The sequence below is a fragment of the Phacochoerus africanus genome, chromosome 9 (genome assembly GCF_016906955.1).
Source record: "Phacochoerus africanus isolate WHEZ1 chromosome 9, ROS_Pafr_v1, whole genome shotgun sequence".
Classification (NCBI taxonomy): Eukaryota; Metazoa; Chordata; class Mammalia; order Artiodactyla; family Suidae; genus Phacochoerus; species Phacochoerus africanus.
In genome coordinates, this window is record NC_062552.1 from 26,604,608 (window position 1) to 26,627,929 (window position 23,322).

The 23,322-nt window shown below is 38.1% G+C and overlaps 1 protein-coding gene across 1 annotated transcript in view; it reads left to right on the forward strand.

The window, feature by feature from the left end:
- BMP5 (bone morphogenetic protein 5) overlaps positions 1–23,322 on the forward strand; it is a 127,103-nt gene that overhangs the window by 77,169 nt on the left and 26,612 nt on the right. Inside the window, exon 3 of the mRNA XM_047796978.1 lies at positions 2,374–2,522. Within this exon, the coding sequence (XP_047652934.1) occupies positions 2,374–2,522 (149 nt within the window). The remainder of the gene's footprint in view (positions 1–2,373; positions 2,523–23,322) is intronic.

Genomic DNA, 23,322 nt, shown 5'->3' on the forward strand with positions numbered 1-23,322 from the left:
ATTAAAATTGTGAAGGAGAATGAAAATTGCATATTTGGGGGTGGGGTAGATTAACAATTAAATTGATCATAATACATTTATTTTAACTTCTCTAGGTTAATGAAAGAATGATGTAAATCAAATTGAAATAAGAAATGAAGATGTAGCTTTTAAAATGTTGACCAAGTTTCTTTACTTCTTTTAAAAATAATTTGGTTTTCAATGATCATAGATGATTTTTTCCTAGAGGAATAGTAATGACTTGATTTGATTATTCAAAATTAACTTTTTATACATTTTTGCAAGCCACCTTTGAAGTGACTTCTAAAATACAGGGAGGTTGAAAACACAGTAGACGAGCTTTTAACAAAGCTTATTATGACATAGCTCTCTTTTTCCTTACATGAATATGTTCTCAAACAGATTCAGCACAGTATAAAAGGTTATAAAATGCATACTAGTGGACTTCTCATTACTGTATATAGAATAGAAAGTAACGAGGACCTACTGTATAGTACAGGGAAATCTACTCAACACATGTAATAATGTATATGAGAAAAGAATCTGAAAAGTAATGGATATATGTATATGTATAACTGATTCACTCTGCTGTACACCTGAAATTAACACAACACTGGAAGCAAACTATACTCCAAAAAAATAAAAAAAAATAAAATAAAGAAGGCATAGATTGATAAATGCATAGTAGTGTATTTTTATACTTTTTTGATGGAGTTCCATTTTTTTTTAAACCATTAACCTATTTGAGCCTGAATTTCATCAGTACAAAGGATTGTAAAGGTTAAATATTAGAAATATGTAGCATTTAGCTCAGGCTTCCCATAGTAAGGAAATAATGAATAATAGGAGCTCCTATTGTGGTGCAGTGGAAACAAATCTGACTAGGAACCATGAAGTTGTGGGTTCGATCCCTGGCCTCACTCAGTGGGTCGAGGTCCTGGTGTTGCTATGAGCTGTGGTGTAGGTCGAAGACACGGCTTGCATCTGGCATTGCTGTGCCTCTGGCGTAGGCTGGCAGCTGTAGCTCCGATTAGACCCCTAGCCTGGGAACCTCCATATGCCATGGGCGTGGCCCTAAAAGGACAAAAGGCAAAAAAAAAAATTTCAAGAGCAAAATAATGCCATTTGTAGCAACATCAATGGAACTAGAGACTCTCATACTGAGTGAAGTAGTCAGAGAGAGAAAGACAAATGCCATATGATGTCACTTATATGTGGAATTTAATATGTGGCGCAAATGAACCTTTCCACAGGAAAGAAACTCATGGACATGGAGAACAGACCTGTGGTTGTCAAGGGGGAGGGGGAGGGAGTGGGGTGGATTGGGAATTTGGGGTTAATAGATGCAGACTATTGCCTTTGGAATGGATAAGCAATGAGATCCTGTTGTATACCACTGGGAAAAATATCTAGTCACTTATGACGGAGCATGATAATGTGAGATAAAAGAATGTATATATGTATGTGTGATTGGGTCACCTTGCTGTACAGTAGAAAGTGGACAGAACATGGTAAACTGGCTATAATAGAAAAAAATTTAAAAATCATTAAAAGAATAATTCATTATAGTTCAACACATACGCATACATTTGGAAATTTAATACTAAAGATTGAGAAATATTAATAACAGTAGCTTGTGGAGATTATCCAGAACATACACGTTTATATTCATAGCTTCTACTGCCCCCGGGGGGCTTGTGTGCAAAGAAGTTAAAAGCAAGTCAGGGTAGATCTGTCACTCAATCTAGGGGATTTCTCCCTTAATCCAGTGGTATACTTGGTGACCCTCTCTTGGCCTCTGGTACCCATAAAGTAATTCATTATATAATAAAAAATGGAAAATGAAATGAGAAATGCAAAAAAATATGTAATAAAATGAAAAAATATGATAAAAATTGAAATAAAAGGAAAATTAATTCTCTCTCAAATAGATGCTCACGTCACAGCCTGCCTGCTTCCATCTCCTTGGAGAATCCACATCCATCCACACTGGAGCAGCTACTTTCATTTCCAACTCTATTTGGTTTAACCCTTGCCAGTGTAGGGCTACTTATGGATAGTGGTTTGGGAAAACACGGATTATCAGGGACCAAATCAAGACCTCTGAGTCAGTCTGGAAAGGACACTACCGTGCAGAGCAGGAAGATGGAAATTACTTTCAGATATTACTAATGTGCACCAGGTTTGCATTGGGATCCTAGCAATAAAGGGTTCTGTATCTTATTACTCATCACTGGAGTCATTTGTTCCCCTTGCTCTTTAATTAACTGCTGTTATTGTAAGAGGACTTTTGTAGTGTTTTCACTTACGTATCGGAAATGATGATCATTCCAACCTGTAACTTCTCTTTGTTGTTGTTCTCTTTCTCCTTAGGGATGCAGATCTGTTCTTGTTAGACACAAGAAAAGTCCAAGCTTTAGATGTGGGTTGGCTTGTCTTTGATATCACTGTGACCAGCAATCACTGGGTGATTAATCCACAGAACAATTTGGGCTTGCAGCTCTGTGCAGAAACAGGAGATGGTAAGCACTGAATTTCCTGTCTTTTTGTGGTGCTGGTGTTGACACATTCAGAGTTACAGCTTTTTGTGAGATTTAACCCATGTATGTTTTAAACACACACTGTGCAAGGTGGTGGATTCATTCTATAGGACAGGGAAATATATTCATCAGTTTATCAATTTCTGAACATTTTACCCAACACACATTTCTTGTTCAGCTCTGCAGTTGGGGTGGAGGGTGAAGAAGAATTAGGTACCGTTCCTGCTCTTGGAGTTTTTAGTCTTGTGTCGAAGGCCTGTATGCAAGTAAGTAGCACTGTTATAATATAACAATACCAAAAGAAAGTGGTGTATAGTGTTGTGGATCTATGTCTTGATTGTGGTGGTGATTGCACAACTATGTAATTTGTAAAAACATATGGAACTGTACACTAAGTGAGGATGAATTGTACCATAGGCAAATGATGTCTCAAAACTTGACTGAAAAAAAAAAAAAAGAAATGTGTATCAAAAAAGGTGCTAGGGAAACAGACAAGGGAGTACCATAATATACGGGAGGAAGGAGGGTTGGGATGGAGCAACAGAGTCAAGAAAAACCACAGAAAATCATATTGAGTTAGGTCTTAACATATGGTCATCATCGCTCAAGGACAACAGCTCCACAATCACTTCTGGGAGGGGTCTGTAGGAAATCTTCCTTTCTAAGATGCTCCAGAAGTTATTCGTATGTTCGCAGGTACTCATGTGCTGTGTGCTTGGCTCAAGCCTGGGGATGAAATGGGGAGCAAATGCAGAGATGGCTTCCCCAGGCTTGCAGTTGAGTGAGGGACATGGAAGGCAGCTCGGGGTTTGATCTAATGCTCGTCGCTACACAAAGAAGGGTCCAGTGAACCTCTGAGTATAGAACAGAGAGTGAATTCGAGCTACAGTCTTCAAGATGGGCTATTAGGGGAAGAAGTTGGAAGGCAGGCATTTCGGACCAAAGTAAGAGAGCTTACAAAGACACAGGTGAGAAGGGTCCTGGCCCTTCCATCAGGAGCTCAGGGAGCCCAAGGCCTTGTTTGCTTTTGATCACTCAGAGTCCAAAAATTTTAAATTCAAATCTGGACTTCCAGGTAATTTAAAGTTGTGTTTGTCATGATAAGAGGAATGAACATTCTTTAATGATTTATTAGCTTGATTAGTATTTATAAAATATTCAGTATACCAGCTGGGCCTATCTTATGCTTTTGCTGGACACCTAAACATGCTAGAGCCAGGTCTAGGAAGGGTAGTTTTTAAAGGGATGATTAGTTAGAGAATGTGCCTTATTCAGGTTTTCTACCTTAATATTTTTTCAGGATCTGGCAATAGAGACATCAGCCCTAGAGTCTTGTCTCTGTTCTCCTTGCTGTATTACACTAATGCTTTGCTTAATAAACCAGAGTGAAGTAAAAGTTGTGTCTCCCGTGGGTCTCTTTCAGGGAGGGTCGTTACAGTTAAGCAGTGGGACCTCACGGTGGCATTGTTACAATCCCATTCACCACCTGAAAGTAAGACCATAGCCAATGCTATTACTCCGAGGATTGTGTGTACAGAATGATGTTGATAAACGCAAATTAAATATATTCCAGAGTCAGTCTGGTGAAGGCTTCCACGTGCTTCAGATCTTGATCCAGAAAGAGAAAATTCTTACTGAAAGTGTTACAGGCAACTTTCAGACATTCCCTTTGGCTCCCAAATCCAGACTTTTCCATAGATCTTAATTCAGTGCTGATTTGTTAATTTTGATAAGCAATTCAAATATTTTGAATTGTAGGCTATCTTTCATTTATGGCTTTGAGGTTATCGTTAAGGATTTTCACAGTTCAAGGGTTATACATGTAGGCGGAGAAAAGCACCCATTTAAATAATCTTTCAAGCATTTTTACGATGTCCAACTACTGTACATTTATGGTCAGAAATGTAACTGGGAAATGTGCATGGCAGGGCCGAGCCAGTCATCCCTTCCCTGGTATGTGGCCCAAACAAGAAAAATTAAATTAGTGGTATGTGCTTCTCTCAGTTTTCTCCTTAGGGATATGTAGAAATGTCTAACCAAACAGCTCAGGAGATGTGCGAAATATGATCGGCCTGTTTCCTTTTAATCCCCTCTCCCTCGCCACTCCATCTGAAAATTCTGAAATTTCTCTTTTGTTTTTTCATTCCTTCTCTTGTATTGCTTCTCTTTCCTTTACGATCCATATAATTTGTTCTATCTTGCTTTCAGTTTATCCTTTTCTCTCTGAAAACTACTTTATGTTTTGTTTACTCTTTTCCTTTGGTTGATTTCTCTTATATTTTATGGATAATTTTATTTTAAAATGACTCGAATTATTTATAGGGGGTATTGGGGAGCCTAAAATAAACTAACATTTCATTTTTTTCAAAGGTTTCCAAATTCTTTATTTAAATGTTAACTTTGAGATACATGGCCTTTCACTGTGATTCTTTAACATTGTCTGATAGGAAAATATTAAAATGGTAAAATATGTTAGGTAAGCTGGCTTTTTATTTTTAAGCAATACTTAAAATATATTTTAACCAGAATTAGAGCATATACGGCCTTGCAAAAGTAACGACCCTTCGGGTACCTTAGTTTTATTAACTGCAACCTCACGGAGACTATGTATGTGGCATATCTCTATAAATATGGATAACCAGATGCTTCACCTTATCACTGCTTCATCATCACCACTGCTGATTTTTTCTTTTTTCTTTTTTTTTGCCTTTTTGCCTTTTCTAGGGCTGCTCCCACGGCATATGGAGGTTCCCAGGCTAGGGGTTGAATTGGAGCTGTAGCCGCTGGCCTACGCCAGAGCCACAGCAACTCGGGATCTGAGCCGCGTCTGCAACCTACACCACAGCTCACGGCAACACCGGATCGTTAACCCACTGAGCAAGGCCAGGGATCGAACCCACAACCTCATGGTTCCTAGTCGGATTCGTTAACCACTGAGCCACAACGGGAACTCCCACCACTGCTGATGTTTTTAATGTGATATTGCAGTACTGCTTCAAACAGAAGAGACAGACCAGCTTTTATTTGCAATCATGGATTCAGAATATGTTTATTTCTCAGCAAAATAATTAGAAGTTATGAAAGAATGATACTCAGGAAAGTCTGCTTTCAAATTCATTTGTTGGCTATTATTCATTTATTCATTCGTTCGACCTTAAAGTATTAAGTGCAGGAGAAAGTGTTAAGGAGACTTTAACCTGGAGGACAGACATCTGTAGCTAATTCAGAAGGAGTAAAGTTCCCTAGATGTTAAAAATAATGATTCCATCAGGACACTATAGGAAAACTTAAGAGACACAGTTAGGTCCAAATGGAACCAAAAGAGCTGTGGTCCAGGTGACTCTTAGGTGAGGTCAGCTGGGGAAGATTTCAAGGAATTAAGATGAGGAGGGAAAGGGATTGATGGTGAGAAAGGAGGAGAGAATTCATTCCTGGATGAGGAAGCAATGTGGGTAATTACATAGGATAGCCAAATGGCCCAGTGTAGTCTGGAAAAAGTCAGCAGTCCCGATTTGGCTAGAATAACTTTCATGTCTAAGTATGATTGCAGATGCTATTAGGGGAGTGATTTGAAGACAAATCATAGAAGGAACATGACATCTAACTTACATGTATGTTCTGGTAGCTTGATCGCTGCTCATTAAATAACTCGACTTGCTGCATTAATCGGAGTGACATTTTCATGATCACATATTTGAATGAATATCAGTTTCATGAGATCATCGGTATATATTTCTGGTTCACATTTGGACCCTGGATACTTGTGACAATGAAGGTTTTAGGTATTAAAAATGTTTCGGATGATTATTGAATGAGTTTGTGACTTAGGCTCTTGTGGACCACCTGCCATTGAACATGTTATTCTTTTTCTTTTTTTACTTAAGTACAGTTGGTTTACAATGTTGCATTAGTTTCTTGTGTATTACAATGTGATTCAGTTATATCTGTCCATATTCTTTTCTAGTATAGTTTATTACAGAATTTTAATATAGTTCCCTGTGCTATGCAGTAGGACATTGTTTATCTATTTTATACACATGAACATGTTACTCTTAAGAAGACATTCCAGGGAGTTCCCATTGTGGCTCAGCAGTAATAAACCTGACTAGCATCCAAGGGGAAGCATCAGGCCAATCCCTGGCCTCGCTCAGTGGGTCAAGGATCCAGCATTTCTGTGAGCTGCAGTGTAGGTAGCAGACATGGCTCAGACCTGGTGGTGCTGTGGCTGTGGTGTAGGCTGGCAGCTGTAGCTCCAATTCGACCCTTAGCCTGGGAAATTCCATGTGCTGTGGGTGTGGCCCTAACAAAAAAAAAAAAAAAGACATTCCAAATGGTAAATCTGGGGGTGCTTATTAACCAAACCAATTAGGTGTAACACAGGAGGGGAATATTTTTTTTTACCACAAACCATAGTACAGTAGTTAAAATTGTTTCAATCATACGATAAGGAGAAAGTCAGTGATATATATTATTAAATTTTGTTTATCCTACTCCCACAAAGAAAAAATAGCTAAGAGGTCTAAATCTATTTTGGAAATCAAAAGACCGTTGAAATCAAAAGTAGCGTTATGATCCCTAGAGGACCTGTGGAAAATATGACGGTTTGTGAAATATTCCTTTTAGAGATTTGATAAATGATCTGCCATGGATTTGGCACGGGAATTTAAGGATATCCTATTAATTTTTTATTTCGTACAGAATAGATAATTCTCTGAGCTCATATGTGCGTTTCAGCTAAATAAAACATACATATGAGCAGCAACCAGAAGAGAAACATTGCTGCTTCTTAAGAGCCAAATCTAGAAATTCCAGACAAGTGGTTGTACCCAGTTGTGCTGTCAGTTTCAGAATTCGCAAGTCCTCTCTCATGGTGGAGATGAGAGATCTGCTCCACTTCTGTGATGAGATACTCTCCCAAAATCACAAAGATGCATTAATTATCTTGCTTGTTAGATCTTTATTGAAATTGATAATAAATCTATGGCAATTGCTATCCTTTACATATATATGTACACAGAATTTATTACCCAGGTAGCAATTTAATCTAGCTTTTAAGACTTGGGTTTTCTCCCCGAATGCTATACTTTTCCTTTTTTTTTTTTTGTCTTTTTGTCTTTTTGTCTTTATAGGGCTGCACCCGTGGCATATGGAGGTTCCCAGGCCAGGGGTCTAATCGGAACTGTAGCCGCCAGCCTACACCAGAGCCACAGCAACGCAGGATCTGAGCCGCCTCTGTGACATACACTACAGCTCACAGCAATGCCGGATACTTAACCCACTGAGCGAGGCCAGGGATCAAACCCGAGTCCTCATGGATGCTAGTCAGGTTCATTAACTGTTGAACCATGACAGGAACTCCTATACTTTTCCATTGTTTGATCCTTTATGTAGTTTAAAACTTCCAAGTAAATGAATTCTTTTTTCAAATTTGGGTTTGTAGAGTAATTTAGAAATGGAAAAACAAAGATAGTTATTTTGGGGATCATTAGAATGTCTTTTTAAAAACCCTGTGTTTTCAGACATTTTAGGTTTGGCAATATTCAGAGTAAATTTTGCCAATGACTTTTTCTTGTCTATTCAAGCCCACTTATACGTCAAGGAAAATTCAATCCGTATGTTTCTGATTCATTTGTATTCAAGTCACCAAAATGTTGTTTCGTCAGAGTATTGTTTAATGTCCAAGAAACATGATAAGGTTCTTTTTAAAATATGACTCTAAAACCCATTTTTCTTTGAACAAAGTTGTGTCATAATTTCCAAATATATCAAGGTAAAAATTCAGATTTAAAATCAGAGATTTCAAAGTCTCACTGAATTTTGTAGCCAAATCAAGAAAATTTTTTTCAGAGATATTAAACTATCAAATTCATTATCATTAATGTGTAAATATCAAGATATTTATCATTATTGCTATGATAACTGAGATTAAAGTTTTGATACTTAATTTAAATAAGGAGGAAAAATAAATAGAATAGATAGCTCCATGCTGGGGAAGTAAATTCCAAGACGAAATTAGGCAAACTAGATTCAGATCTTGGCTCTGACAAAATGTTTTATGTTTAGCCCTCGCATTAATAGAATAAATGTAATGGTAGTTGTTTTCCAAGAACAGTGTGAGCCTGTATTAAAGAGTAGTCCTGGGAATATGGGAGGACAGGAATAAAGGTCTTTGGGTTGAACTGGAGGAGAAAATGCACAGAAACATGCTCTAGGTGGTACTCCTTTAACTTGGGATCGAGTTCTTTTATTGTGGAGGTTTTACAGATGATGTAAGAGGGTTTTAGATAAATTCACAAATGATAGCCTACTGGAGAAAGGTAAGATTATTGATGTATTTTCTTAAACTTTGAGTTGGAAGCATAGTGTAGAGACAGGTTCGTCATTAGGTGCATGTCTAATAACTTTGGTTAATAAAATGGTTTCTCATAGGAAGATTTTAAATATATGAAAATGTATGTAATATAAATATATACATACATAAATATATGATAAACACACACATAATAGGTATATGTATATGTACATACATATGAGATAAATTTACATAGTAAATATGTACATACATAAATATATGAAAATGTATTTTAAATGTATGAAGCCAATGGAAATGAACACTCAGAGGTATGTGTCATGACTGATTGCTTATATTGGCTAGATATTTACAGGCACTGGAGAATCTCAAATTACTAATACTTAATATGGTAGCTTTTTGAGGCCCAACCATTTTAGTTCTTTGGAAAAAGAGCATGCTTATTTGAGGGATAACTAATTGCATTAATGAATATAAAGGAAACAAGTTTCTTGTCACTTGGTAGGGTAATAAACAGGGAAAACTGGTTAAAGGCTGGCCTACATTAACATCTGAAAAAATTTTCAACTGAGAGATGCCTCAGTGTAAATTATTAGCATTTGGCTTTGGAAACTTACTAGCAAGCCTTACACATAAATGTGACTTCTTACAAAGATAGTAGAATTACAAATAGTGTTTTAATGCTCATAAGACACATGGTTAAAAAGAAAAAAAAAAATGAAAGTCTTTGTTAAAGAGTGGAGCCTAATGGCTCCTAATATATGATGCTAACATTTTTAGCAAATTGCATACAAGCCCCACTACCTAAATGGTATTCCCTATTAAAGAAAAAAAAAAAAATCAGAAAACTAGGAGTTTTCTGGTGCCCTAGTGGGTTAAGGATCCAGCATTGTCATTGTTGTGACATGGGTTTAATCTGTGACCTAGGAACTTCCACATGCTGCCCGGCGTAGCCAAGAAAAAAAAAAAGTCAGAAAACTGAAGATACCTTGTGAATTGACTGGAAGAATATCACGAAGCCCTCTCTGAAAGTCAATGAAACAAACCCTTGTAATTGTTGTGTCCTCATTATAACCATGCTGGTTAGCAGCTATAGTTCCCAGACATTGAAAAGAGATAAAGTTGTGGCTAGCCTCCCTCCCCCACTTGTTGGTACAGTTTTCTCTATTCCATTTTTAGAAATTATATATATGCATATATTATATATACTATATATATAATATATATGTCAGAGGTTTTCTAAAAGCACTAACAATTTAATCTTTTATTTTCACGAATGTTATTGTGCAAACCATAATTTTAAAAAGTTCTTTACTTTAGTTATCAGTACAATTAAATAGAAAGTGGGTTATTTAAAGACCCAGGGTTGTTACCCAGGGTTTTGCCATGTTCTCTATTGGGATTTTTTTGGAGTTTGTTTCTGGAAATTGATAATTGCCACACCTACATTAATAATAATAAATGGGATTAATTATATTTTTCTACAATTTTGAAGTATCGTTTCCTGTTGTTCCTTATTATGTGCTGAGTGATTTAACATACTGATAGACATTTTCTCCAAAATTGCAATATCCTGTGGTGGCTCCTAAATATACTGTTAAAATAAAAAAAATCAGATTTTTCAAAAATTCTATGACGTCTTTTGAGTTATAGAATATATACTCCTAGTTAGAAAAATATATTCTAGTGTCTGAAGTCCTCACATCATTATATATTAAATGTGTGAGTTACTAACTTGCTATTCTTTTACTCTTATGGAATGTGAGCATGTTTGTGTGAGAGATGAAGAGTTCTTCATGTAATATCTGCTGAAATTTAGTAGGTCCCGGAATCTGCTGCTTGTACATGAAGTATCTGGTTTAACAAGTTTGTTGTGTTATCCTTAGATCCCCCAATACAGCCTTCTTTTACCTAGGGGGAAAAATTCCCCAATTAAGCCCCTGTGTTGTCAGAGGACTATTTATCTGTGTCAAGGGTCAGATGATCTATGTGGCTGCTTAATCTGAATATCAGCTGACATTGTGCTAATAAGTAGCAGAAGAAATTCAGAGATCAAGGGTAATATTTTTCTTTTTGTCTAGCTGTTTTGACTACAGTTTCTCATTCTTATTTATCTAAGTTCAAAAAGTTGAATTATGCCCACTTATCAGAGGATCTCTTAAACATTTTGAGATTTGATAATATTCTCTTCCTTTATCTGAACTTTATCTTATAAAGCAATTAAGACGTTTTTGTTCACAAAACCATATGGCTCCCTTTTGCTGAATTTATGGGGATGACAGTTGGTTTCAAAGAAATAAATGAGAGTCTCTACATCCAAGAGACTGCAAGAGCTACATATCCTGCTCCATGTTCTGATAGGAATAAGGAACATATACTTCTATGATTTGTTTTAGGTAAATATTAGTGTAAACGAAGTAGTTCTTTATGTACTGTTTAATGTTAAGGATAATTAGAGCATACTTGCTTGATTTTTGGATGAGTATTTAAGAACAAATGAGGACAGCTGAAGAATAGTTATGTTCAAATACTTAAACAAATACAATGAATAAGTAAAATTAAGCATTTTTCCCATAGTCCAGAAATTAAATTAATGTGTGAAAAGAGGAGATTGAAGACATAGGAAAAAAGTGCCTGAGATGTGAGAGTTAATGGCTGTAGAACTCTTTGTATTGTGAAGAGATGAGCCACGTGTGAATAGAATTCACTGTTTATTTGACATTTTGTCTAGAGGGTGTTACATGTTTTTTTCAACTTGACCTGTACTTTCTTTCTTTTTCTAAAATGATTTTAATTTTTTCCATTATATTTCGTTTACAGTGTTCTGCCAATTTTCTACTGTACAGCAAAGTGACCCAGTCACACATATATATACATTCTTTTTTTTTTTTTTTCCTTTTTGTCTTTCTAGGGCTGCACCCACGGCATATGGAGGTTCCAAGACTAGGGGTTTAATTGAAACTACAGCTGCCGGCCTTTGCCAGAGCCACAGCAACGCAGGATCCTTAACCCACTGAGTGAGGCCAGGGATGGAACCTGCAACCTCATGGTTCCTAGTCGGATTCATTTCCACTGCACCACAACAGGAACTCCTAAACATTCTTTTTTCTCACATTATCCTCCATCATGCCCATCACAAGTGACTAGATGTAGTTCCCAGTGCTGTACAGCAGTAGAGATTTTTACAGTGCATGAGATAATTTCCCAGGTAATTGTAACTTATAAGCATATGTTTATGCCTTAAGCATTATACATATATAAATATTGTATTTAGAGAGGGTACAGTGAATAGAACTGTACCATCTTTTTTTTTTTTAAGGGCCGCACCCCTGACATATGGAGGTTCCCAGGCTAGGGGTTGAATTGGAGCTGTAGCTGCCAGCCTACACCACAGCCACAGAAACGCAGGATCCGAGCCTAGTCTGTGACCTACACCACAGCTCACAGCAATGCCGGATCCTTAGCCCGCTGAGCAAGGCCAGGGATAGAACCTGAGTCTTCATGGATGCTAGCTGAGTTTGTTACCACTGCTCCACCAAGGGAACTCCAGAACTGTACCATCTTAAGGAGCCTGGTATTAAATAGTTATATTTAAACCAAGAGAACATATTATATCAAATCAGAGATGGAGAAACTGATAAAGGGAAGCAAGAAATGCTAGAAATCCTATGAACTTTCTTCTGGGCTAAGTGCGTGTGTGTACAAAGAGGGCAAATACCCAGGCCTAAACAAATTCCCAAGTAATCATGCAAAGGATCAGACAAGTTCACAGTTGAAAATCTATAATTATTAAGGGGTCTAGAGAGCTCATATTACAGAATTTAGTAGGATTATATATTTTTTCTTTGAAGTGCTATAATGTTTTTCAGTATCTCAACAAAACACACAACTTAATCTAAATTTTTCCAGAAACTTTTCAAACTTTCTTTTTTTTATTACTCAGTGAATTTTATTACATTTATAGTTGTACAAGTGGTTTCTGTTTCTGTCATATTTCTATAGAATTTTAAAAATATTAAAACATGAATTAATCTATGGCAATATGTCAGTTTTTCTAAAAAAACAAAACTTTTTTTTTTTTTTTTGACATGAGTCAAGCCATGGAGAAATATTTAAAAGATAGCTAAACAAAACAACTGCATTGGTTATTTTGTGTGAATGATTCAGCAGCATTTCCATTGAGAAGACTTCCTGTATCTTTATGGTGAAAATGACTAGATTTCTACTGAAAATAAATATGACATAGATTTCCTTTGGGGTTTAACATCAGTATTGGTTAATTTTCCAAACCCAAGTAAGCTATGACCTATGGGTTTTCTAACTTGTGTAATGACTTCAAGAACATCAGAGAACATAAATCTTTCCTGTGTTTTAGATTTTTGCGATTTTCCCACTGCATAAAAATGAGCAAAATCATCAATATGCCTTTGGCTTGAGTAACTGGACTTAAATATTGGAACACTGCTCAATTTCTACTTTGCTCAACCCAACTCTTCTTAGTCACATACAGTTTTTATAAACTATATTTTATGTGTTTTCAAATGCATTCAACTTAGCAAAACTTGTTTTCTGTCTCTACAAATAGCTGCTTTTTTTTTTTTTTTTAAACCCTCATTTTGGCAGTACTTTTCTTAGTTTTTAGTTCTTCATGTTTAACTCAGGTTTTATTTATTAGGTACATCTTTAGGCCACTTAAAGTACATATTCAAAGTACATATTCAAAGTACATATTCAAACATATTTGCTGTGATGGTCAATCAAAATAATATTAATAACTGATGGAAATTAACATTTCCTGAGAACATACTAGATGCCAGGCATTTGGTAAGCTCTTTTTTTTTTTGTTTTTTGTTTTTTGTCTTTTGTCTTTTTTGTTGTTGTCGTTGTTGCTATTTCTTGGGCCGCTCCCGCGGCACATGGAGGTTCCTGGGCTAGGGGTCGAATTGGAGCTGTAGCCACCCGCCTACGCCAGAGCCACAGCAACGCGGGATCCGAGCCGTGTCTGCAACCTACACCACAGCTCACGGCAACGCCGGATCGTCAACCCACTGAGCAAGGGCAGGGACCGAACCCGCAACCTCATGGTTCCTAGTCAGATTCGTTAACCACTGCGCCACTACGGGAACTCCTGGTAAGCTCTTTCAATGGAAGGTTAACTTCATCTTAACTATTTTCCCATTTGGTATATGAGGAAACAGCCTTAGAAAGTTTAAGAATCTTGCCATGAATCTAAAAATGATTTGTTTGGAGCCAGATCTTACATACTATAGCTCTCATAAATTACATGAATTTTTATATAAATTTGAAACTGAAAAAAATGTATTTTTAAAATAATTTCCAAACAAAGCAATGCTATTAATCATGATTGCTACGGAACAAAATTGAATTTTATGTTGGATCTGTTGGGAATTACCTTTGGGTTTTTGTATTTTTTGTCTGCAATTTAATTGTGATCCGAACCACAAAAGGTAATAGCATTTTTACTATGTATTTTTTTTTTTTTTGGTTTTTAAATCTAACTAGTTCAGTATTTCTTTTAGCTCCTTACACAATTGTGGTTAATTTGATACATTTATAGACTGAAAAGAAGAAAAAGCAACTTTATTTCCTGCCAGCAGTCAGCTTCAACATGTAATTAAATATAGCCAAATTTAATACCTTTATTTTGAATTTGATGACAAACGTCCCCCTTCCTGTGTGCCTGTGTAGCTCACTGAAGTATTTTGCTAAGTTCTCCTTCCTCGTTTTCTGTCCATCTCTGTTTTACTCTGCAGTCCACCCTCCCCATCATGGAATCCTCATGGCTACCTCTCCCATCCTCCTTTTTAACTGTCACCTGGTGCTCAAGTGTGTAGTTTCAATCAGGGTGCAGCAAACTCACCTAAGGGTAGGCAAGCATGCAGATTCCAAAATCTTTTAATTCACTGCTTTGCAAAAAGTCAGTATGAAGTTTTTTCTCTCATCTCACCATTTTCCTTCCAACAGCGTGGCTGATGGTGACTTGGTATTGCTCCAGCCCTAAAGAGGACTCCCTGCATTGTGTTTTGAGGAGCATGACCTTGAAGTAATTTCCTCCCTGACCCCCAAATTGAAAAGAAAAATCTCTGGCAATGAAACACGTTTTTAATTTGTCAGTGTGCTTAGCTTCGCTTTTTAATATTTCTCCCTATGAGCAGAGTTTAATTGGGTGAGCATGACTGCTTTTCCAAAAACCTCATATTTTGAACAAAATGGTTTGAATGTGATGTCCAGATCTCTTAGTTCTTTTGGAACTAAGTTCTTTTGGAAGAATTGTGATGCTGATGTCTTTTAAAATATCTATATCTATTTTGTTATCTATATTATGTTTTTCCCCGGTTGGTACCCTAAAATGGGTCTCTACGGCCTAGTCTTGTATAGTGATTGGTAGAAATAAAATATTTTTTCTTTAAATACAGATTTAATGATAGAATACATTCAATAATAAATTGAAAAAACTTGAATTTGCTGTTTTACTATGTCCATTAGATATACAATGTTTCAAAACAAGGTTTTAAAGGCAATTTCCTTTGTTTTAATTCATAGTATGTGTAGAGTTGAATGAGAGCCACATGGTGAACATAATTGGCTTATCCAAATTTTAGCATCACGACTCAAAAACATACATGAAAAAGAGTTTTGAAATCAATGATTTAAGGTAAGCAGAGACAAACAGGAGTTAGTCCTGCTTCATTATCTGGTGAAAGATGTATTTTTGCCATTTTTTAGATTTCCCTTAATGAAAAGGGATATGGAAGTGTTTGGCTACATCTGTATTTCTGTTTTCGATTTTCCCTAATTCAAAACAGCAACCATGGAGCACCCATCTTGCCAAGCAAATGCCAATGTCAGGAACATATTCCAGTTTTTGTTGTTTGTTATAGTCCCTCTTCTAGGCTCTCACTCTGGTTTGACTAATGATCTGAGGGGTAAATATTTTCATGGTAATATTGACTTAGGGCCTTGAGGAGTACGAGATCCTCCTTGTTCTCATTGGGCAAAGAGTTAACTCGGTCTCTCCCATTGTTCTGCCCACTGTAAATTTATTATTGCTGAACATATTTCTTAAAGACACATTGCAACGTATTTCTTAAAGACATACAGCAAAACAAAGGCAGGGCTGGTTTTGCATCATGAGTAGGGAGCACAGTGGGAAGAAGAGAGAGCCTTTAGTCCATGGAAGGAACTAGCAGTTACTCACTAAACTTGGGCTCACCTCATGGAAGCTCACAGGGACAAAGAAAAGCCAAAACAGAAACCAAAGCATCAATCCACCAAAGCCAACAGTAGGTATTGCAAATGAGGATCAAAACTTGAAATTAGAGGGAAACCACTTTTAAAAATTTTTTTTATAGCTGCACCTACAGCATGTGGAAGTTCCCAGACCAGCGACTGGATTGGAGGTACAGCTGTGACCTACACCACACCAGATCCTTTAACTCACTGTGCCGAGCTGGGCTGAGGATTGAACCCTGGCCTCCACGGAGACACAAGCCACTGCTGTCAGGCTCTTAACCCACTGTGCCTCAGAGGGAACTCTCAGAAGGAAACGACTTTGCCAGGGAAATTACATATCCCAGCTCTTTAAACATGCATACTAATTTTTTCTGTAGTCACACTTCTCTGGTTTCAATTTGAGTGGCATAGAAACGAGGGGAACCACTTGTGTTTCTACAACTGGAAGGAGTGTTGAGTGGTCTTCCTACTTACTAAGGAAAGTCCAACTTTAAACTTCACAAAACCAGCAGCTACCACAGTGTTCTTGACAAATACAGTGTGTGTGTCACTGACAGTCTCGGAAAATGGATGGATAGTCCCCACTCTTCTCCAGGTGGACAGCGGGGGCTCAAGATGAAGGTATTGGCCCCAAACAACTCCTAACAAAGGAGAGATCTGTGCACTTAATGGAGGAGTTGTTGCTTTAGGGCTGAGTCAAAACCATGACCCTTTTCTGAGCCTAAGTTATTCATCTTTAAAGTGTAACCATTCGTTGGGAGGAGTAAATAAATTGATGTTTGTGAAACAGCTGGCAAAATACTTCCAAATGGCTCCTGCTGCTTTCTTCCTTAACTTCAGCAGGACTGAAGGGGCTAACCTTCTCAGTTCTCAATTTCCCTGATCATTTTTAAGGGTCACTTGCTCGACTTGTGGGTACCAGCTATATTTATAAGGAAGTTGTCACATGATCCCTCTCTGAGGTGGTACAACTGATAGACAAAGGAAAGTTCTACTTTTGCTGTGAGGTCAGAATTGCTTTCTGTTGTTGCTGTTGTTTGTTTTTTGCTTTGTAGGACTGCATATGGAGGTTCCCAGGCTCGGGGTCCAATCAGAGCTACAGCTGCTGGCCTACATAACAGCCACAGCAATGCCAGATCTGAGCCTCGTCTGTGACCCACACAACAGGTCATGGCAACACCGGATCCTTAACCCACTGAGCGAGGCCAGGGATTGAACCTGCAACCTCATGGTTCCTAGTCAGATTCATTTCCACTGTGCCATGACAGGAACTCTCAGAACTGCTTTTGATTCAATCTGACCGAGAGGTAAACACGCTGGGAACCCAACCATTATTTTGCATATGGACAGCTCAGAAGGATGCTCCTGCTCTGGAAGCTACCATGGAATCATGGAACACTATGGAGTCATGGAATCGCCATGGAATCATGGTGGCATGAGGTCTCACCTGTGCCTGGTCCCTTACGTGAAGCAGGCCAGTTCATGTTCTCCTGTGGCCAGACCCCTGAGAAACTGGTGAAGGAAAGTTCTGCTTCTCTTCACTCAAATGAATGTTTTGTGGAGTTCCCATCATGGCACAGCAGAAACAAATCTGACTAGGATCCATGAGGACGCAGGTTTGATCCCTGGCCTTGTTCAGTGAGTTAAGGATCCATCCTTGCCATGAGCTGTGCTGTAGGTTGCAGTCATGGCTTGGATCCCATGTTGCTGTGGCTGTGGCCTAGGCCGGCAGCTGTAGCTCCATTTTGACCCCTAGCCTGGGAACCTCCATATGCTGTGGGTGCGGCCCTAAGAAAGCAAAAAAAAAAAAAGAGGAATGTTTTGTGACCCTACCTTCCTATGTAGAGGAAAGGATTAAATATCAAATGTCTTAACTTCATTTTTTTTTCCTTTTTTTGGGAGGCAAAAAGCAGACACATCGTCATGGGATATACATTAGGTATTCAGTATTAGGTCTTCACTGCCTATTTGGGAAAATACCTCTTATTCCTTTCACTCTTTCTCTTTATTGAGTGTCAAAATGATGTATTTCTCTTCCATTTTGGTAGTCCGAGACTATTCTAAAGATTCTAGATCATTTCACAGGTTCATGTATCAAATTGAAAGGGAAGGTCAAACATTTAATGAACTATTTTTTTTGTATGATAAAAGTTCTTTTTGAATAATGTAGCATATAAGCTGGTAAAAAAAAATGTTTCCTTTAGACACTCATAAATTTCCCAAGTAATGCATTAAGTTTAGTTACAAAGACCACTTTCATCCACTATAGATAAAACACAGAGTATAAAGTTAATTTCACTGCTATGAAACAAATTCCAGGTTGGATGTCTAAAAGCTTCTCTCCATTGATATCTTAACACATAGAAATAATTTTCAAAGGCTTTTTTGGGTTGATTTCTGCTGAAAGTATCCTTCATTATAGTATTATTTAATTCTCCTATGGTTTTAAAGGAAAGAAGTATGTGTGTATGTATGTGTACATTTTTTAATTTTAAAAAGTCATACAATAACTGGAAAGATGACTAAAAATTATTCACTCGTCCCCTGGTTTTGTGAAAAGAATGTTTCTGCTTTCTTAAAATAAATGAGGCCTGTAATACCAACTGGTAACCAGTCTTTTTGGGACGTGTGACAGATGATATCTGTAAATTTCACAGGACCTCAGGGGAAAGGCACTGTATATAAAGAGAAGAGCTATTAAAAAGTAAGTGCTTATGTGTAGGTAAACTACAATTCCTAGTTTGAAATTCCTGTTTCCACTAGCTGAAAATTGGGCCCCAGGAAAAAGCGTTTGTGGGGATTGTCACCCCCGAGACCGCAAGCCTCTGCTTTTCAGGAGATGTCGGTGGAAAGGAGACGAATCACCTTCCATCGCCTCAGTCCCACCCTCGGGGCGATGAAATATTTGAGCGTTCTGGAAAGCTTCCACAATGGGGCACAGACCTCTGGCCCTGCTCTTTTATGGTTCTCGGCCTTTCTCCCTCCAGCACCAACCCCCCAACCCCTTCCATGAGTCTCTCGGGCTGCAGTTCTCAACTGTTGGCATGTCCCACCCATCGTGCCCTGAACCATCATGCCCATGTTTCTGACTAAATAGTCCAGTTTTTTTTTCTAATCCCCATGACTTTCTCAAACTGTAGGGCATGACAGTCTCTTCTACAAACCTTTGGTTTTTATTTTTTCTTTTCTTTCTTTCTTTCTTTTTTATTTATTTATTTTTTTTGCCATTTTTTGGGGCCGTTCCCATGGCATATGGAGGTTCCCAGGCTAGGGGTCCAATCAGAGCTGTAGCCGCTGGTCTACGTCACAGCCACAGCAACACAGGATCAGAGCCATGTCTGCGACCTACACCACAGCTCATGGCAATGCTGGATCCTTAACCCACTGATCAAGGCCAGGGATCGAACCCAAAACCTCGTGGTTCCTAGTCGGATTTGTTAACCACTGAGCCATGACAGGAACTCCCTTTTTCTTTTTTTTAGGGCCGCACCTGCAGCATATGGAAGTTCCCAGCTAGGGGTTGAATAGGAGCTACAGCTGCCAGCCTATGCTACAGCCACAGCCACACCATATCCGAGCTGCCTCTGTGACCTACACCACAACTCACTGCAATGTTGGATCCCCAACCCACTGCAAACTTTTTAGAAAGAATTTAAACTTTTTAAAAAAATCTCTTTGAGGGAGGTCCTGTTATGGCTCAGCGGGTGAAGAACAACATAATGTCCGTCAGGATGCGGGTTTGATCCCTGGCCTTGCCCAGTAGGTTAAGGATCTGGCGTTGCTGCAAGCTGATGCAGCTTGGATCCAATGTTGCTATGACTGTGGTGTAGGCCAGCAGCTGTAGCTCCGATTCAACCCCTCGCCTAGGAACTTCCATATGCCACGGGTGTGGCCATAAAAAGGAACAAAAAAACCTCTTTGAAACTTCTCTCCTCTTCACCTGCCCCAATCATAGAGGAAAATGGATTTCTTCTACTGCAGTGTAACCAGGAATTGTGATCACATTTCTTGTCTGCACCTAACAGTTGACCCACTGTTGGTGTGGGCACATGAGGACATGGTCCCCGTGTGCCCTCCGTGGACATCATGCCTCCAGTGTATCTTTTCTCCTTATCATCAACCACGGAATCCTGTCTTTATGCATGCATACGAGTACATTTGACCCTTCTTTTGTTTTTGATACTTTTAAATAAAGAATATATAGTTTCAAATATATAATACTTACTATAAAATAAAGTATTCTTTATGTATTCTTTTAAATGTCAATATAAAGAAAAGAAGGAAAAGATCTAGCAAAGGAATTACACGATAAGCCTGGGTCGTTAAACAGAAGCCCAGAATCACCATGAAGAATCACTAAAAAATCCAACTACCTTGCACTCTGAAATTCAAAACTATATATATTTTTTACTAATACCGTGTTACTAGGAGTTTTCAGTATCACTGAAATAGTTTAAAATCCCAGCTTTACTTTGTTTTTGTTTGAGATTAAAAGGCAATGGAAACCATCTTAAAAACAAGACAATTCTGAGTGTGGGTATACAATTCTATTTATGATACTTCAAATATCTGGTAATAGGTCTGAACTTTTACTGAAAACTAGAAACTGCAAAATATTCATCAAATTATGGGAGTTGAAATTCATAGCTAGATTACAATATGCTTAATTTAAGGTTACACTGAGTTAAAATGTATATGGAATTTTAAGTAGACAAAATTCTATCTCCCCCACATTCCTTTAAATCTGATATAAAAATGATTTAGTCTATATGCCGAGTAGAGAATTCTGCACATTCTAAATCATCTGTTTCTAAAAAGGGTAAAATTCCAGTATAATTTAGAGCTATGGAAACTATAATTTAAGAGCACCAGAATCAAATTTAATCACAGATTGAAAATAAGCAAAGAGCAGGAGAATATGTGAATGAGAAACAGTGCAGTGATTTGTTTTCTATGAACGAGTCCGTAAAGGATGCTGCAAGAACCTTTCAAAATGAAGAATAGGTAACTTGTGTGCAAGTTTCATCACAGGTGTTTCAGGTTAAGCAGTCAATTACTGTGGGTTTATAGGAGAAAAAAAAAAGCTGGAATTTATGCTAACATCTTAGAGTGATATCAACGTTTAGACTCTGATAAACCCTCGAATGAATGTTTTTCGAACTGTGTGTTCTGGAGGGAAACTAAATGCTCATATTTGGAACCACTTATCCTTATAACATCAACATGTCTCCAAAGAGCTGTTTTATGTCAGAGTCTCCTTTAATAACCCCGTTTTTAGAGAAATAAACATATTGAAAGTCACATTTTCCAAAAAGAATGGTCTGAAATACGGAACTGGTGAGTTTGGGAGGGATCTGTGGTTGCCAGCCTACCTTCTCTATTGACTCTAAATTTGAAATGGTTGTGTCCTTAGGCAGATGTGAATATGACACCCTGATTCCCAGGGATGCTACACAAGTCATTTGGGTCAGGGTCTCAGATCTGGAAGTCCTGAATCTCTATCTTCAGTAACAGCAAAATGCATAGGTTCGAGCTCCAGTCTCACATACCTTCCTCCTGATTCTGTGTGAAAAGAAGAATTGTTTGCTTAGACAATACCTATCCTATTCCCATCTTTATTCATTCTACACTTAATGAAACTGAGAAATAATATGCCTATATATTGGCTTCTCAAATTGCTGCTCTTCCCTCAGTACCTGTGCAGTAATTTTGAGATGAAGACAAGATGGCCAAGGTAGGAATAGTTGGAAAAGAACATTCACAGGGAAAGGCATTAACGGGTATTCTTTTTGTAATTGCAAAAGACAATATTTTTGCCCATATCAAATTCTGGACTCCCATATTTGTTCTCATCACTCCTTTTATGTTATAATCCAAGAATTCGGGGAGGCACAAACCTGAGATAATTGGGCACAACGTTTCTTTGGGTATAGCTGCCATCAGTGAGATCCTTGGGATGCTGGTAAATCCTTCCAAGAGCCTTTTCTATCTCCTCTCCGCTCCCATTTGTGTGGGAGGTCTATTAAAAGTTGAGCAACTTCCAGCTGGCAAGGTCTTATCCCTCGTGTTGTCAGTCCCCCCTTTTCGTAGATCATTGCCCTTCCTTCTTCCTAGGGTACAACATCAGGACCTGGGGGGTGACACAAGGGAAGTGTCCTCTTGTTCTAGGGCCACTTCATCCCATCACCAGCCTGCCTCTCACACTGGTATGTTTTTGATCCACCTTAAAACTCCCAAGGTGATCAGAGTGCTTCTTTGCTCACCTTTGAGCTGCTCCCATGCTCTGAACTGACTACTGATACGAGCACAGGAGATACGAGCCTAGGTTCTGGTGCCGCCATCTGCTACCAGTGTAGAGCTACTTGGAATCCACTCTCCTGATGGAGGAAGAATCTTTTTCCTCCCCCTGTGTCACACTGTTAACCAAGCTCCAAAGTTGGGCTACTTTGCCCTCCCAGGATTTTATGGGCCCTTTGGGTAAAAAGACTTCTATTAGGTTTTCTTGAATTCTCTTTGTTCTTAAGGAGTCAATCATGCAAACCTTGGAGCTGGGCCAAAAGGAACACTGAGTTACAGACTCAAAAATCCCTGCTTCCTTCTACTCACTGGGACATTGCTCTGAGTCTGTAATTTAGGGGGTCACCTTTTCCTTACGGTGCATTCTCTCTCTCCAGGTTTCTCTGTCCTCAGCCACATATATGCCTGATGAATTAAACTTAGCAATTCTGGCTATGCCTAGGCTTGTCTGAACCCTAAGGTGATTAAGTTTGGATTCAAGCTGTTGTTCCTTATTACCCTTTTATGTTAATACTCTTTTTATTATCCCACACCACTTTTATCTCCATGGTATTGTCAATCCTTAATATATATGTTTCCTATCTACCTACCTATCTTTCAGTTTTTGGCCACACCTGTGGTATATGGAAGTTCCCAGGCCAGGGACTGAACTCACAGCAGCAACCCAAGTCACAGCTGGGACAACGCTGGAGCCCTAACCTGCTGCACCACAAGAGAACTCCCCTATCTATATCTTTTAATGAGAAATCAAAAATAAGGGTCAGCTTTGAAAAATAAAACCACAGTAATATATACCTACATATAGTTTTCTTAAATCAAAATGTTCTAGGTAGATTTCTTTACTGGTATATTTGCAGTATCTAAAACATAATCTTTAGTAATATAAGTCAGCATTGTCAAATAAGTTTTATAAAAGAGTCA